This window comes from Leucoraja erinacea, chromosome 18, assembly GCF_028641065.1.
Source record: "Leucoraja erinacea ecotype New England chromosome 18, Leri_hhj_1, whole genome shotgun sequence".
Lineage (NCBI taxonomy): Eukaryota > Metazoa > Chordata > Chondrichthyes > Rajiformes > Rajidae > Leucoraja > Leucoraja erinaceus.
In genome coordinates this window covers 39,976,302-39,993,041 of record NC_073394.1, presented here as the reverse complement: position 1 = coordinate 39,993,041, position 16,740 = coordinate 39,976,302, and the positions used below count along the sequence as shown (strand labels likewise).

The window sequence follows — 16,740 nt, the reverse complement described above, 5'->3', positions numbered from 1 at the left end:
TCCACCACTCGATGCTTTGCTCAGAAGATATTTGTCTGGTCCTGTCAGATCGACAGAGCCTGGGGTAGAATCTCTCACCAGGCACAGAGCGTTTGCAGCTTTATTTCACCAAGAGAAACATTTCAAACCGGCCGCAAAGGATGGAGCTCCAGCTGCCGCTCGCCACGGGTGGCCGTGGGGGTCCGAGCCCTCGGCGCGGACACGCGCCCGGCCGGAGCGAGTGGTGGGCGCGCTCTCGCGGGGCGGGGGTTTGATGGCACGCGCTCGTTTGTCATTGTGGGAGGGGGTGATGTGGGGCGCGCGCAGGTGTCGGGGCGCTAGGTAAGCGGGGCGCGCGCACGCCCGCCTGGCGGGAGTGAGTCGGGCGCGCGATCAGGCAGGGCGGGATTGGGGGGGTTGGGGGGTGGGTGGGCTGGTGCGCCATCTCGCGGACCGGAGGGTGGGAGGGAGGGAGGGAAGGGAAGCCGGGCGCGCACTCTCTTGTCGAGTGGCGGTTGGGCGGGAGCAGCTGACGCACGCGTCGAGTGGCGGTTGGGGGGCGCGCGGGGAGGGGGATCCACGGAGCGCGAGGTGTGTGTGTGTGTGTGGACGCGCGTGCCCCGAGCCCCAGACAGCGAGCGAGTGTCTGCGTTACCCCCCCCCCCCCCCCCTCACACCGCCCGGCCCAGAGAGGCAGGCAGGCTGGGAGGGAGTGGGGGCGGCAGCAGCGAGGAGGAGGAGGCGGGGCCCTTCCACACTCTCAGTGACAGGGAGGGAGGGGGAGGTGGAAGACACCCGAGTGCGCAATAGGCGACGAGAGCCCTCCAACATGGCGATGAGGGAGGAGGGGGAGTCAGCGGCGGGCAAGAGGCCGGAGGAGAGCGGCCGCAACGGCTACGTGAAGAGCTGCGTGAGCCCGCTGCGGCCGGACGGCGGGCTGTCGGTGTGCCGCTGGTGCAGCTGGCAGCGCCTGGGCTTGGCGCGTCGCGGGTTGCCGGCAGCCGGCTGCCGCTGCGGCTGGGGCTGGCTGGGGCTGGGGCTGGGCGGCGGCGGCGGGGCCCTGGCGCTGATGTTACTCTCTGTGCTGGCCCGCCGCTGCCCCGACTCCCAGCTCGTATGGTCGTCGCTGCACAGCCTGCAGGCGGCCTGTGCCGCCGCCTTCCATTCGCTCAGCCCGCTCTTCAGCATCTGCTGCGCCTTCTTCTGGCTCACGTTCTACCTGAGGAAGAGCCGGAGGGACAGCAGCACGGCGTGGCTGCTGGCACTGCCACCATGTTGCTACCTCGGGGACTTTGTGGTGGTGCAGGTGGTGCTGGGCGAGGAGCGGCTGCTTCTCTGCAGGTTGCTGGCCCCGGCCGCCGTGCTCGGCTGCGTGGGATTGTTGACACTACTCTCCACTCTGAAAGTGAAGCAGAGCGTCCTGATCCTACTCTTCTCCAGCGTGGTCCGCCTGGCCTCCATCACCAGCCTGCTCGCCCTGCCTGCTGCCCTGCGACCTCTCTTGGCCTGTGGCGTCGGCATGCTGGGCGCCGTGGTGGCCGTCTACTTCGATCACTTGTTTCCTCGGGAAACCCGTCGCAGGACTGCCCCAGAAGAAAAGATACCGGTGATTAAACCCCGCAGGAGGTCGAGCTGTGCCTCTTTGGGAGAAACATCAACCAACTATTACGGTGGTAGCAAGATGCCCCGGAGGACGTCTCTGCCTTGCATATCGAGAGAGCAGGTAACGTTTTGCACAAGTCAATGTTTTGTTTGAAAGATCTGTATTTTCAGTTTGAAAGCAGTGTAAATGTTGGCGCGGTGTTTGTAAACATCTCATAAACAACAGCAATTAGGCCGTGTTGCCTCAAGTCATCGTCAGGAGTTCCTGTTAGCCCATTTGTCTTGCAAACATGTTTGGTGATAGAAAGCTGCAAGATATGGTTGCACTTTAATTACTCGGCCGTGTGTGGGAATCATTAACGCTTTTGTGGATCATCTTGTTCAGGAAATACTCTTTTGAGTGACAACAGTTTATTATGTTTTCCAAAAGCGTATTGTTATTAAGATTGACGGTATTAAAGATTCCATTAAGTTTTCAAAAATATAGAAGTAAACGAAATCGAACTTTTCTGACAGTTCATGAGCACGAAAACGTATTGTTTAAACGAATCCAGGCAATTTGCACAGCACTTGCAATTTGTTGCAGAACCCATCCATTATGATTGTGAAAACGTATTCAGTTTCCAAAATCACATTGCCTACTTGTGGCAATTGCTTTAACTTCTGTTAACAGTTTTTTTTCCTGCTGTGATGTACACAGCGTGTTGTCTAAATTTCACGTTAGATATGTGCAGCTAACATTGTAGAGCAAAATGTAGGTCTTTTTGAACATTTAGGATCAAATTAGTTTGAAGAAAAGGCGAATGGAAGGGGTGGAAGGTATTAGTTACTATTTTTTAGAAAATCCTTGCTTCTTTACTTAAATATGATAAATTACATATTTATGTACATAAGATTCATTTGATTAATACTTGGGCTTTGAAACTGATGAACCAAGTAATTGAAATATCTTTTGTACAAAGATATTTTGTTTTGTGATCATTAGTGCAGAAATTGTTCAGGAGAAGACTGTTTGTCCAATTGTAACATGTCAGCTGAAAATGGCGCAGCGGTGTTGTTTGTACTTCATTCTCATTGTGCTTATCCTGCTGTTCTTTAAGGTGTCTGTCTTTTTGGGTATTGTTTCTAGACCTCCACTCTTCTTGGGTGAAATTTCTCCCCTCCATTTTCCCACAAATTAACAGACTGTATTCCCATGTTTTATCTTCTATTAAATCGCCTTTTAGTCTCAATTGTTTCAAAGAAAATAATCAGAGCCGCAGCACTTTCTTAAATTGGCAAAATCGTCCAAAGTTTTGTTAACACCTCCGTTGTGCTTTGGCAGCCTTTCTGCAGTCTGGTGACTAGAATAGTACACAGAACCTGAACCATGAGCATAATTAGTATTTTATACTGTTCTGACCCTAATGCTCTGTATTTTACACCAAATTCCATTTGCCACGTTTTGTGTCCACATGGGCAGATCATGAATATTTTTCTGCAGCCTCACATTTCTTGGGCACTTTCAACCACACTGTCAACCAGCCGAATCATGTTCCCCATATTTAAAAGCACTAAACACTGTAGAATTCAACTGCAGAAAGTAGGGTTCTGCAGAGTTACAAATTCCCTGAAATTAGTGTTGACCACTACTTTGCTTTATTGCACTCGATCAATTTGAATCAAACTTTCCCTTCGATTCCAAGAGGTTATACTTTGCTGATTAATCTGCGACATGAAAATACCCAGCAGGTGTGGCAGAACCTGTAAAGAAAGAATTAAACTTTCAGGTTGGTGACACTTAAGAACTACCTTGTCAGATCTCATCAAATGTCTGGCTAAAATCTACATATACAGCTCCTAATATACCATACTCTTCAAACCTCATTGCTTGCACTTCCATGTTTGATCATGTCAGTTAGATATGACCTTAATAAATCCATGTTGCCTTGTTCAATCTACTTCGTTGTCTATAAATGATAATTTATGCCCCTAGAATATTTGTCCAGTGGTTTCCACAGCAATATTTGGCATATCAGCTAAATTCCAAATGTCTGTAAATTTATAGGTGGTTTATTCTATTTCCTTGGAAAACATTTTATTCAGACCAGGTGATTTATCCACTTTTAAAGGTACACGTACCGTTTTAATTATTTAAAAAGATAAACTAAGAAGAAACATCTTCCATCTGTGTCGTTATCATTCCAGTCTGACACTGAGACAGCTGCAAAGTATTCATGTAAAATTACATACACATCATCTAAATTGAACCTTGTATTACAGTTTTGGGTTTCCAATTTCCTTTGTCATTGTTATCCTTCCCTATGTACATGTATAACACATGCTGGGTTTTTCTTTGATACACAGCTATTGGCAATATACAGTGTGACAATATATTCTTTCTTCAGCATTTCTTTTTTAAGTTTCATTCTGCACCTTTTAATATTCCTCTCAGCCATGCCTCATTTTAGAACATTCTCGCTTCTGCCTTTATTCTTTTTCATAACTAAATCGAACTGAATTATCACCTCAAAATGCTAATTCTCCACACCCAGTATTATTCCTTGTCTCATATGGGTTGCTTCCACAATCTAACTTCATCATCTTTGTTACTAAGACTTCTTGCATTTAAAATGTAAACAATTATGTTCTTCCAAACTACACGTTCTTTTTTTTTTTTAGCCTTTGTTCAACTTAGTTGGGTTAAACCCATTCACAATGGCACTGGCAACTCTTTACTTTCTTTTCTAAGAGATAACTTACAAAATTCTTAAGGGGTTGGACAGGCTAGATGCAGGAAGATTGTTCCCGATGTTGGGCCAGGACAAGGGGTCACAGCTTAAGGATAAGGGGAAAATCCTTTAAAACCGAGATGAGGAGAACTTTTTTCACACAGAGAGTGGTGAATCTCTGGAACTCTCTGCCACAGAGGGTAGTTGAGGCCAGTTCATTGGCTATATTTAAGAGGGAGTTAGATGTGGCCCTTGTGGCCAAGGAGATCAGAGGGTATGGAGAGAAGGCAGGTACGGGATACTGAGTTGGATGATCAGCCATGATCATATTAAATGGCGGTGCAGGCTCGAAGGGCCGAATGGCCTACTCCTGCACCTAATTTCTATGTTTCTATAACATTCTCTTCTCCATATATGCTCTTTGTAATAATTGACTTTTTAATCCCCCGACTGCCCTGAAGCTGCTCTGTGACGTTCTTGACTCAGGTGGTGGAAAGAAACAAATTTGCAAAGACTCGTGCCTTTGTCCACAGAAATGTCTGCCTTCCCCCTAACCATTAAAATGCCCAAAATTGTAGCTCTGTCCTTGCTACCCCTACTTTGTGCTGCATCGTCAATTAGGAACATCAGAATTGGCCTGTTTGGACTCCCCAAAAAAGTATCACCTTCTGCAGTATTTAGTGATGTATACCAGAGCATTTTACTGTTGGAGGATTTCAGCATTATGTGCCCAGTCCTTACTGTTTTAGCAAGAAAGAAAAATGCTGTGAAACTTGCCTATCAGGCGAAAATGTTGAGGAATTATGACCTCTTCCCAATGTTGCACAAGTCAAGTCAAGTTTATTTGTCACATACGAGATGTGCAGCAAAATGACAAGTGGCAATGCTCGCTAATTGTGCAAAAAACAAACAAACAAACTACAAACAGAATGGAACAGAATCACATATTCACATATTACATATTTGTGGGAGGGAGGGAAGAAAAAAGAAAAATCAGCATTTTTAAAAAGACACCAACCAACAGTAAAATGGTACAGTAAAGTTAGTCCCTGGAGAGATAGGAGTTTACAGTCCTCTGAGAAGAAACTCCTTCTCATCCTCTCCATTCGCACAGCATGGCAACGGAGGCGTTTGCCTGACCGTAGCAGCTGGAACAGTCCGTTGCTGGGGTGGAAGGGGTCTCCCATGATGCTTTTGGCTCTGGAGTTGCACCTTCTGATGTATAGTTCCTGCAGGGGGACGTGTAGTTCCCATAGTGCGTTCGGCCGAACGCACTACTCTCTGCAGAGCCTTCTTATCCTGGGCAGAGCAGTTCCCAAACTGCATGGTAGGTTGCTCTGTGTCACCGCCTCCTTTCACCTACTGCACTGAATTCTCTCGTTCACCAATTTTTTGCATTCTGTTTAAACAGTACTCTGTATGGCCTCTCTCGATGAGAGCCTTGGGTCGAGGCTAGTAATCAGGATTTAAGGTTTAATCATTTTTTATCTCATTGCTTAGATTTTATGCATAAGCAATTACATTTAATGGAATTATGAGGCTTGCTCTGGAATAAAATAAACATATCAACATGAATGGTATTGATTGGATAACTCGTGGCTGCAGTGAGTTTTAATCTTGTCATTTGAGATAAATATGTTATAGACATGTTGCTGGATGATGTGTTCTGTTAACATTTATTTATTGATCACCCTGTCTCACTTTAAATTATTTCTTCCATATATTCCCTTTTTCCATTTAGCTCTTGTAAGATACATTCATTTGACACCTGGCTTTATGTGTATCCCATTTCCATTTGTCCACAATGATTGAGCTTTCAGCTGCTATGGTTTTGCCTAAACTTCAGAACTCTGTGCCCGAGACCTCATTTAATAAAAAACCTTTTAAGATCTATCTCCAACCAAACTTTAAACTTTCTTTCCCTCACTCAGCATGTATTTTCTTTTAGCCTGTTACAATATTTTTCACAAAGATGTGACTATTAAATTTTAATATCCATTCCAGAGAAGTGTTTGGAACGGCACATTTTGGCAATTCCTGAGCACATTTTGCTCAGCCCTGATTTCTCTTTAAATGGTTTGAGAGGTCATTTTAGAAGACGGTTAAGAAATATGTAAGGGCCACAGTCTGTGTACATTTCTTACCCTAAAGAACATTAATGCACCAAATGGGTTTACACGAGTCAGAATACTCTATGGCCACTAGTAATTATACTGTTTTTTGTTTCAATTATTTAATTCATTAAATTAAAATTCCATAGCTACTATGTTGGGATTGAAAAGTCTCCAGGTGATTAACCAGGCCTCCGGATTACTGGTCTAATAACTGAATCACTGTGCTTTTATGCTCCATGCTGCAGTATGAATTGCTGCTTTTGATTTTGTAAAAATTCATGAGATTGTATTCATGAGGTAGAATTTCATCAGTATTGGTTCACCTGATTTGGTATTTTTTTCGGAGGTTTTCTGCATTGTTTGAGTGATAACTTGTTGATGCTTCATTTTTAAAGTGTTAGAGTTTAATTTTTAATTTGTTGATGTAATGTTCACTTCATTGTTCTTTGTAATCGATGAGCCAGCTTATGAAAACATTCTGTGCAAGCAGATGAAGAGATGGATTCAAGTTCAGAAATTGCATTGCATGCTTTATTAATTTGTAAAATAACTCATTAATTTATAGCGAGGAATAGATTTGACATGAGTTGAAAATTGTGGCAAATTGCTTAGCTTATTTTTGCAAAAACTTTTAGCATTATTGTAAAAAAAATTACTGTATTTACACTGCAAAGCAGACTAAAAATTGTAATCATCGCAGTCCCAATATGCTGTAAATGAGGCAGGTTGTTTCCTGTCCTTGAAACCTGATAGCAATTGATGATAACAACTCTATGTACTGTGGAAAGCTTGCACTAACATCTACGTTTAACTGATAACTGCATTTTAGATAAAATATCGCATTGAGGACTAGTATAACTAATCGAACGCAGCATCAACTTGTATTTAAATAGGGTAGCATCTTTTTAAAAAAATAGGAGGTAGACAAAAATGCTGGAGAAACTCAGCGGGTGAGGCAGCATCTATGGAGCGAAGGAATAGGTGACGTTTCGGGTTGTTACCCTTCTTCAGACCCTTTTTAAAAATAGGAATATCTTTCCTGGTTATAAAATTATGGGGAAATAGTAGCATTAATTGAAACAAGAACAACTCCCTGGAATATCTGTTCTAGTGTACATTGAAAGTAGTAATCGGTTTGAAATTAAAAGGACAGCATTACAAATGGACTGGCTGTCTGCTCACATGACCATAACTCGTTCTCGTTATCACCCTAATGTAAGAAAGTGGGACATGTTAAATGGTCGACATCAAACCAGAAATCGTGAACTTAAAAAAAACCCCGCAAGTGCTGCAGCAACTCAGTCGGTCAGGCAGCATCTGTAGAAGACATGGATAGGCGACATGACTTCAAGAGATGTTGTCCGAACCCCCATTGAGCTACTCCAGAACTTATTTTTGTAAACCAGCATCTGCAGTACCTTGTGTCTCATCTTCAGCTTAAGTTATTTCTCACCATTGTGATAGAGATGAAGGAAGCTTCCATGCCAGACATATTTTGGCACATCTAGCAAGAGGATATGCTTACTTGTCAATCTAGCAATAATTGGAGTATTTGTGTACTTGCGAGTTACCCTCACAACACTAATTTTGGGCATCTGGGTTCTCTGCCGTTGGAAGCGTCTAGATCATCGATATGATTCACTTTGTCCCAGCAAAAGGTTTTTGAATATTTAGAAGCGTCTTTGTATACATATGCCTCTCATTGTAATATGTATTTCTGCAAAGTTACTTGTCTATATGCTAAGTCTCAAAGCTTGGTAGATGATTATACCCATTGAAATAGTAGTTAATTATTTATTGTTGTGAGAGGCTCCAATGGAATGAGTTTCTCGTCATTTAAAAAATAATTTTATGTTAACCAGTATTTCAGCCTCTGGTTCAAAAGATGACAACACCAGGCATTTTATCAGTGCTTATCAAACAAAATTTGACAATTAGTGGCACAAAGAAAAAAATGAAACAAGCTGGACTAGAGGTAATTTTTAAAGTGAACCAGAGAATGGAAAGACTGTTTCAGAAAGGAATTTTTGTAACGCTGGGCCTTGGTGTCATAAGGAAATGCAGTATATCCAAAAATTCAGTAGGAGAACTTAACTTTTCAGAGATGTGGATGGAGCCAAAGTTCTTTATGGTGGGTATTTGAGGATGTAGAACTGGAGATTGTTCCTGAGCTAGAGTTGAAGCAAATCGGTAGAATCTCTGTCAAAACATTTGATACAGATTTTAAAATGGAGGCATTGCTTGGATAATGTAAATTATGAAGGATAAGGTTGAAAGTGAATGAGTCTTCATTACAAAATAGAAGACAAGAACATAATTTGGGGTTTACTAAATTTTGATGATGCACTATGAGACAAATCAGGATGTGTTTGGAAGAGCCAATAGAGTGCAAATTGCTTAACTGCATGTGAATTATGCTAATTAATAAGTAGCTGGAAACTTGTTTGGAAAGATTGTCAAAGTTAGATTGGTTCCTAAATTACTGGAAAATATAGTTTTGCCTGCTGCTCCTCAATTTAATAGGATAACTTATTGCAATTAGTTATGATATGAATAACCAGTTTGTATATTTTTGTTGATGGTTGGGCAAGGAATATTGGACTAAACACTGAAAATCTTGATTTAACTTATGTTCACTTCTATTTTTTAATTACAGTTAAAACAACACAACTACTAAGGCATGTGTGTAGGAAGGAACTGCAGATGCTGGTTTGCACTGAAGATAGACACAAAATGCTGGAGTAACTCAGCAGGGCAGGCATGATCTCTGGATAATCTGGATCCAGGGGCGTTGCCTGCCCCGCTGTGCTTCTAAGGCATTATCCTCGGTCAATACAGTAGTACTTCAATAGCGTTCACTGCTAAACTGCTGGCTTATATCCCGTATTCTGTTGTCACCTTGAACTTTGACTTCTGACTTGAGGTTCTATTGTTATCAAGCTGAATGAACTCATAATGGACTAAAATACTATTTCTGATAAATGCGTATAAATGCTTAACTTTTTTTCATCAGAAATGTTGTTGCCTTTAGGTAAAAAGCATTGATCTGTTTAAACTGTGTAACATCTTTGTAACGATTATACAGTTTATTGTACCCGGAAACCATTAAGCCTTGAAGCATATTTAATCATCTTCGGTATTAGCAATCACTCGGGACGGAGAGTGATATGAAGCAATAATGAAATATCTGATTTAGTCATGGAGTCATACAGCATTGAAATGGGCCCTCTGGCTCAACTCGTCCATGCCTAACAAGATGCCCCATCTAAGCTAGACCCGTTTGCCTGCAATTAGCCCATATCCCTCTAACCGTTTCCTATCTATGTACCTGTCCAAGTGTCTTTTAAATACTGTTATTGTACCTGCCTTTTACTTCTTCATCTGGCAGCTCATTCCAGATGTCTACCATCCTCCATGGAAAAAAGTTGCCTAATACTCTGTGTGGCCTCACTGACGTATTGTGCAATTGTAACATAATGTCCTAACTTCTGTACTCAATATCCTGACTGATGAAGGCCAATGTACCAAAGGCCTTCTTGACCACCCTATCTACCATTGCCAAAATACACACAGTACATAGTTCACTTTCGGGGAGCTGTGTACCTGTACTCCTAGATCTCGCTGCTCTACAACACTCCCTGCCATTCACTGTGAAGGTCCTATCCTGATTTGACTTCTCAAAATGCAACATCTCGTACTTATCTGCATTAAACTCCATTAGCAATTTCTCAGCCCTCTCGCCCAGCTCATCAGGTGCCTGCTGTCATTTTTGCTAACCATCTTTACTATCTACGATACTACCCACTTTATTGTCATCTGCATACTTACTAATCATGCCTTGTACGTTCCCATCTAAATCGTTGATATAAATCGCAAACGGGCACACCACCTCAGGCCTCCAGTCTGAAAAACTGCCTTCCATCCTCGCCCTCTTTCTTTCATAAAGCGCATTCTGTATCCAGTTAGCTAGCTCTCCCTGGATCCCCTGTGATTTTCCTTCGAGCAGCCTAACATGCGGAACCTAATCAAAGACCTTGCTGAAATCGATATAGACAACGCTGATGGCTTTGCCCTCGTTAACCGTTACCTCTTCAATCAAATTCGCACGACATAATCTCCCACGTACAAACCATGCTGACTATCCCTAATCAGCTCCTGTTTATTTAAATGCGTGTATATTTTATCCTTTCAGAACCATCTCCAGGAACTTGCCTACCACAGACGTCAAGCTTACTGCTCTGTAGTTCCCAGGCTTTTCCTTGCAGCCCTACTCAATTACATAATATAGAAACATAGAAAATAGGTGCAGGCGGAGGCCATTCGGCCCTTCGAGCCAGCACCGCCATTCATTGTGATCATGGCTGATCGTCCTCAATCAATAACCCATGCCTGCCTTCTCCCCATATCCCTTGATTCCACTAGCCACTAGAGCTCTATCTAATCCATTGAGTATAGAAGCTGGGATGTAATGTTAAAATTGTACAAGGCATTGGTGAGACCAAATCTGGAGTATGGTGTACAATTTTGGTTGCCTAATTATAGGAAGGATGTCAACAAAATAGAGAGAGTACAGAGGAGATTTACTAGAATGTTACCTGGGTTTCAACAACTAAGTCACAGAGAAAGGTTGAATAAGTTAGGTCTTTATTCTCTGGAGCGCAGAAGGTTAAGGGGAGACTTGATAGAGGTCTTTAAAATGATGAGAGGGATAGACAGAGTTGATGTGGACAAGCTTTTCCCTTTGAGAATAGGGAAGATTCAAACAAGAGGACATGACTTCAGAATTAAGGGACAGAAGTTTAGGGGTAACATGAGTGGGAACTTCTTTACTCAGAGAGTGGTAGTGGTGTGGAATGAGCTTCCAGTGGAAGTGGTGGAGGCAGGTTCGTTGGTATCATTTAAAAATAAATTGGATAGGCATATGGATGAGAAGGGAATGGAGGGTTATGGTATGAGTGCAGGCAGGTGGGACTAAGGGAAAAAAAGTTGTTCGGCACGGACTTGTAGGGCCGAGATGGCCTGTAACAGTTTGTAACGGTTGTTTCCCAAAATTGTGGTCCAATCCAAAAGATGTGCTGACTACTTCAAATACATTTTTCATGAATTTTACTTCCAAATTACTTTCTGTATACAGTGTTTCCTTAAATTTGATTTTATCCTCCTTAAAAATAACATTTTAAACACTTGTACTGCATGCAAAAAAATAAATTTGCTGCACTTAGATACATGTGACAATAAAGTACCACTGAGCTTTTCTTTGTGCAGTAGTACAAAGCCACACTTAAATCCCTTGAACAAGCCCTGATTTGAATTCTATTTCATTCACTCCTTGTTTTTTATTTGTCCTATTATGCAATATTGGCTAAATTCAGTTCATAATTGGCCACAAAGAACTTCAGTTATGTAAACGTCAATTCATTCTCCAGTACATCAGTAAGTCCAATTGCTTCATGTCCCACAGCTTGTTAATATGATCAAAATGTAAATTATGTGCTAGCCATCACATAATGTTGTTTTCAAATGCCATTTTATGCATGAAGCAACATCCTCCTTCCTCCAATATTGTCGGCAGGTTTGGGGCTCAGTGACTATGATTGGTGGTGCCACTTACAGTCTTTGTAAATTTGATAATTTTAGAATTATCAAATTCTCCACTTTTAAAACAATATTTCTTGTAATTTCTTTAGCGGCTGCGTAGCGGCGACTGCAGAGGGTTCTTTCCGTAGCGGCGACTGCGGAGGGTTCAGGGCCCTGACCATGGGTCCACAGAACGAGGAATACTGACTGAACTTTTGTGCCTTCCATCACAGCGGGAAGTGCTGGTCCCACTGTGGTGGATGTTTTATGTAGAATTTCTGTTGTGTATTGTGTTTTTTCTTTCTTGCTGGGAGAGGACTGCTCATCCACCCAGCTTACCCTTGAGTAAAACTGCATCATAATGGATGGCCAACAGTTTAAGAATAAGGGGTAAGCTATTTAGAACGGAGAAGAGGAAACACATTTTCTCACAGAGAGTTGTGAGTCTGTGGAATTCTCTGCCTCAGAGGGCGGTTGAGGCAGGTTCTCTGGATACTTTCAAGAGAGAGCTAGATAGGGCTCTTAAAGATAGCGGAGTCAGAGGATATGGGGAGAAGGCAGGATCGGGGTACTGATTGGGGATAATCAGCCATGATTACATTGAATGGCGGTGCTGGCTCGAAGGGCTGAATGGCCTACTCCTGTACCTATTGTCTATTCAGGTGGCAACTATTTAATCTGTTGATGCATTTCATCAAGAAGAATGCTTCATTTTGGCTAAACCTAAATTTCATTTTGGCTAAACCTAAAAAAAGCATTTTGCTTTTTTGGGCTTTTCTGCTTTTTAACAGTTCTTAGCAATGTAATTGTAGTGATTGTGTGACTTTTTCTTTTGTGCAGTAAATGATCTCTTTGCAATATTTGGTTTGTTAAAACAGACATCACTATAATCTATTAATGTAATGTAAATGTTGAATACAACCTTAATTGTCCTTAGAAACAACCAATTTATCAGTGGTCCAAAATATAATGTTAAAAATTTTAAGTTTTTTTGTGAAGACTTTTCTCCGTCTATATGATGGTGTTATTGTACTGGATTTATACAAACATATACATTTGAATTAAGAATAAGGAAAGGCCACTTGTCCCCTCATGTAAGATCAAGGCCCATGTGATTATAACTGTAACTCTGTATTCCAGTCTGGTTAAGAATTTCTTCCTCCCATATCAAGAATCCATGCACCGTTGCCCTAAAAATATTCTAAGAATCAGCTTTGCATAAACATTTTGAGAAAAAGTTTGAATGACGTCCCCAGAAAAACAAAAATTGCTGTGTCACTGCTTTAAACGGATGACTCTTGGTTCTCGCTTCTCCCACAAGAAGAGACTTCATCACCACATCCACCTTGAAAAGACCACTTAGGATATTTATATTTCAAGCAGGCTCCCTTTTACTCTTGCAAAATTTAGTGTTTGCAAAATGAATCCTTCATTTGATGAGGATGTTAATTGTTGAAAATAAGATCAGATATTTGGGGATTCGGCCATTTTAACTATTCATTTGTATTTGAGTGATAGTTCTTCCTAGCAAATGAATAAACAATCTCCAGACAGTACTCTGACTGTTCATTTCCTGTTATGTATTTACCAATGGTGGTATCCTTGGTGGTGAATTTAGATATGGCTTTGGAACTGTGTTTGACTACACAATTATGGGAATAGAGAGGTTCGAGCAAAGACATTATTCGATTAAGGATGAATAAACATAAAAAAAAACATGGTTAAGCTAATTGTAATTGACTAGGAACAAAGGTTATGTGACATGCATACAGTGGCTGATGACAGACACAAAATTATGCTCAACTCATCAACGGTTAATCACAATTCACAAGCGACAAGAAACAAAAGTGGCAAATGATGTATAAAAACGAACAATTCCCATTTCATGTATAAAAACTAACAATTCCCAACTTTCAGAAAGATGTCTTACAAAAAACGAAATTACCTATGTCTGGCAAAGCTATTGTCCTTAAACTCCTTGGCAACAAAAATGATGAGCCAAAGTAATTCTGAGCAGTCTGATGCTGAGAAAGAGGATGACACCAAAGCCAGTTACCTTGAAATCTGGATTAGATGCTGTGCAGTGATACGACAGGATTTGAGCAGCGTGGGATCCAGTACCAAGCGACAATTTATGACGTAGAAAAACAACTCTTATATTTGCCATTAAACATCCATCAGAGTCGCAAAAATTACTTTAAAATAATTAATCTTTAAAAATGTAATTTAGACAATAAAACATTGATTAGTAGATAAATATATAATGTTTGAACTAAGTTTATTAAAACCTTTCCTTATCTTCCACTACCAGAATGCCCCTACCATTTTTTTAACTCCTTACTTTAGTGGACATCTTGGCATTGCATATATTGCATAATTTACCTCGGCAAATCGGTTCTACAAATAAATGAGATTGATTGTATATTTGATAACTTGACTGTATGATAATTAGCCTGATATTTAGCACAGCATCCAGTGCTTGCTCCGTGTGGGTATGACGACCAAGTATTTGTCATTCACAGTGGTAAATAAGTAGTATAACATGATAAACACATTGTCTGGCAGTCTCCCAGTTAATTAGCCAAGTAGATAACATTGGTTAACTGAAGATGCTGCCAGATGAATCAGTACTTGTGGAACTTGCTTATGTATTTGCAGTACCACAGCATGTTTTAATACATTTTGCAGTGCCAAGTGGGTGCAGGGTATATTAAGTATGAACTGATGAGAAAGAACATGGGATAAGTCAAGAACAAAGGTGTAACTCCATATTTAAAGAAATATAGGATTCAAAAGGAACTATATAATTGGTTCAGTGAATTCATTTTGATGGTGAATCTGAAGTAATTTGGCTGGCGACTTGTTAGTTTTCATATTAAATGCACAATAACGTGCATAACTTAATTTCAATTATTAATCAAGATGGGGATGGCAGGAAGGCTGATGCAAGAACAAACCGGAACCACTGAGATCAAGGGCATTCCTATTTGCATTAATGTTTGAAGCTTGAGGAACTTCAGCTCTGAGTTGAATGGATGGAAAGCCTTTTTTTTGTAACTACCCTAACTATTTGCAACACGACTAAGTGCATCTATGTCTAGATCCCTTTTCTTCACAATACTCCCCAGGCCCCACCCGAATTAAACTCCATTAGCCATTCCTCAGACCACTTGCCCACCTGATTATCTTGAGGCAATTCTTGATAACCACTGCCCATGATACTAGCTTTTTAAGTGCCTTCTGCAACTTCTTCAGTCTGAAGAAGGGTTTCAGCCCGAAACGTTGCCTATTTCCCTCGCCCCATAGATGCTGCTGCATCCGCTGAGTTTCTCCAGCATTTTTGTCTACCTTCGATTTTCCAGCATCTGCAGTTCCTTCTTAAAAACTTTTTAACCATGCCGTTTACATATCTGGATCAATGCAGATAATGCAGCAATGGGCCCAGCCTCGATTTCTGAGGCACACCACAAGTCACAGGCCTCCAGACGGTATACCACTCTTTCATCCCCAACTTCTGTTTCCTACCATGAAGGCAATTCTGTGTCCAGTTTGCTAGCTCTTTCTGGATCCATTGTCCAATTTTGTTTTCCAAAAACAGTATTAGCATGCCATCCATGCCTTTTTAATGCCATTTCATTCTCAACCCTCTCTTTCCAGCAAAATGTATTTTTTGCTATTTTGATTATTTTCCATGCCTCCCTTTTAAATTTCTGTATTTGCATGTGGACACCCAGATCTCTGAAATCTCTATTAAGTAATCTTGCATGTTATTTTTATGAACAAAGCAGATAACTATGAACATCCCCAACCTTTCTGTGGGTCTGGTAAATGAGATATGTGTCCAATATGTTTGTTTATTATTTTAAACGGCCGGTTTCTTGTAATTTTTTTTAAAGGTTGATTGCAAATGCTCAAAGTATAGAATTATATTTTGCGGTTTGTTTAGCTGACACAAATTTTATCGAACATATTTGTACTTTTAATTTAGGTATTCCACTAATCCCCTGATACAATATTGATCAGTATGATCATTCATGCCTCTGATCATTTGTCTGTTTGGTATTTTTGCGACATGTTTGAATATTCTTAATGTGTAGTATAAAAATACAGTTGATGCATAAGATATTTATAATCAAATTTTTATTCGGTTTGAAAGTTGTTTACATTGTGTGTAACCCGACAGTTCTGTGTTTTTGTTTGGGTTTGAATGGAGAATATTATAAATGTCAGCATATATCTTACAAAAATAAAAAGTAATCCAGCATTTTAATGTAAGGTAAAGAATATTGTTGAAACGTTTTAACGTGTTCACGAATTGGAATAATGAACTGCAGTTCTACTGAGCTTGTGATGATTAGATTTTCTAATTAATGTTTAAGAGATGTTTTGAAATAAATTAACATAATTTATAAATCCAGAGACTTATAAGTTCATTTATTTGTTGTATGCACCGGATATGAAAGTACACAATGCAATTTTTATTTGCTGGATTACAGGTATTGTGGACACAGCAAAATAAAATAAATATACAACAAATTATCAATTATTTGAAGTAAACAAGACCATAAAAGTCCAAAAACCAAAGTGCAGAGAGTAACCAGAGTGGTGCAAAGTCCTCAGTGTCTTGATAGGATTGTGGTTGGTGTTGTGCAGGATGATTTAAGGATCTGATGGGAAGAAGCTTTTCTTAAACCTGGAGTTAATAGTTCTCTGGGTTCCTGAACCAATTTCCTGATGGTAGCAGTGAATGGAGAGAG

The 16,740-nt window shown here is 40.8% G+C and overlaps 1 protein-coding gene across 2 annotated transcripts in view; it reads left to right on the top strand.

The window, feature by feature from the left end:
- The first annotated feature begins 710 nt into the window (after positions 1-710).
- Positions 711-16,740, top strand: part of pde3b (phosphodiesterase 3B) — a 149,165-nt gene continuing 133,135 nt past the window's right edge. The window contains exon 1 of one of the 2 annotated variants that reach the window (XM_055649887.1): positions 711-1,702. In XM_055649887.1, the coding sequence (XP_055505862.1) occupies positions 809-1,702 (894 nt within the window). In that variant the 5' untranslated portion in view covers positions 711-808. The remainder of the gene's footprint in view (positions 1,703-16,740) is intronic. The other variant, XM_055649886.1, reaches the window with a different exon arrangement.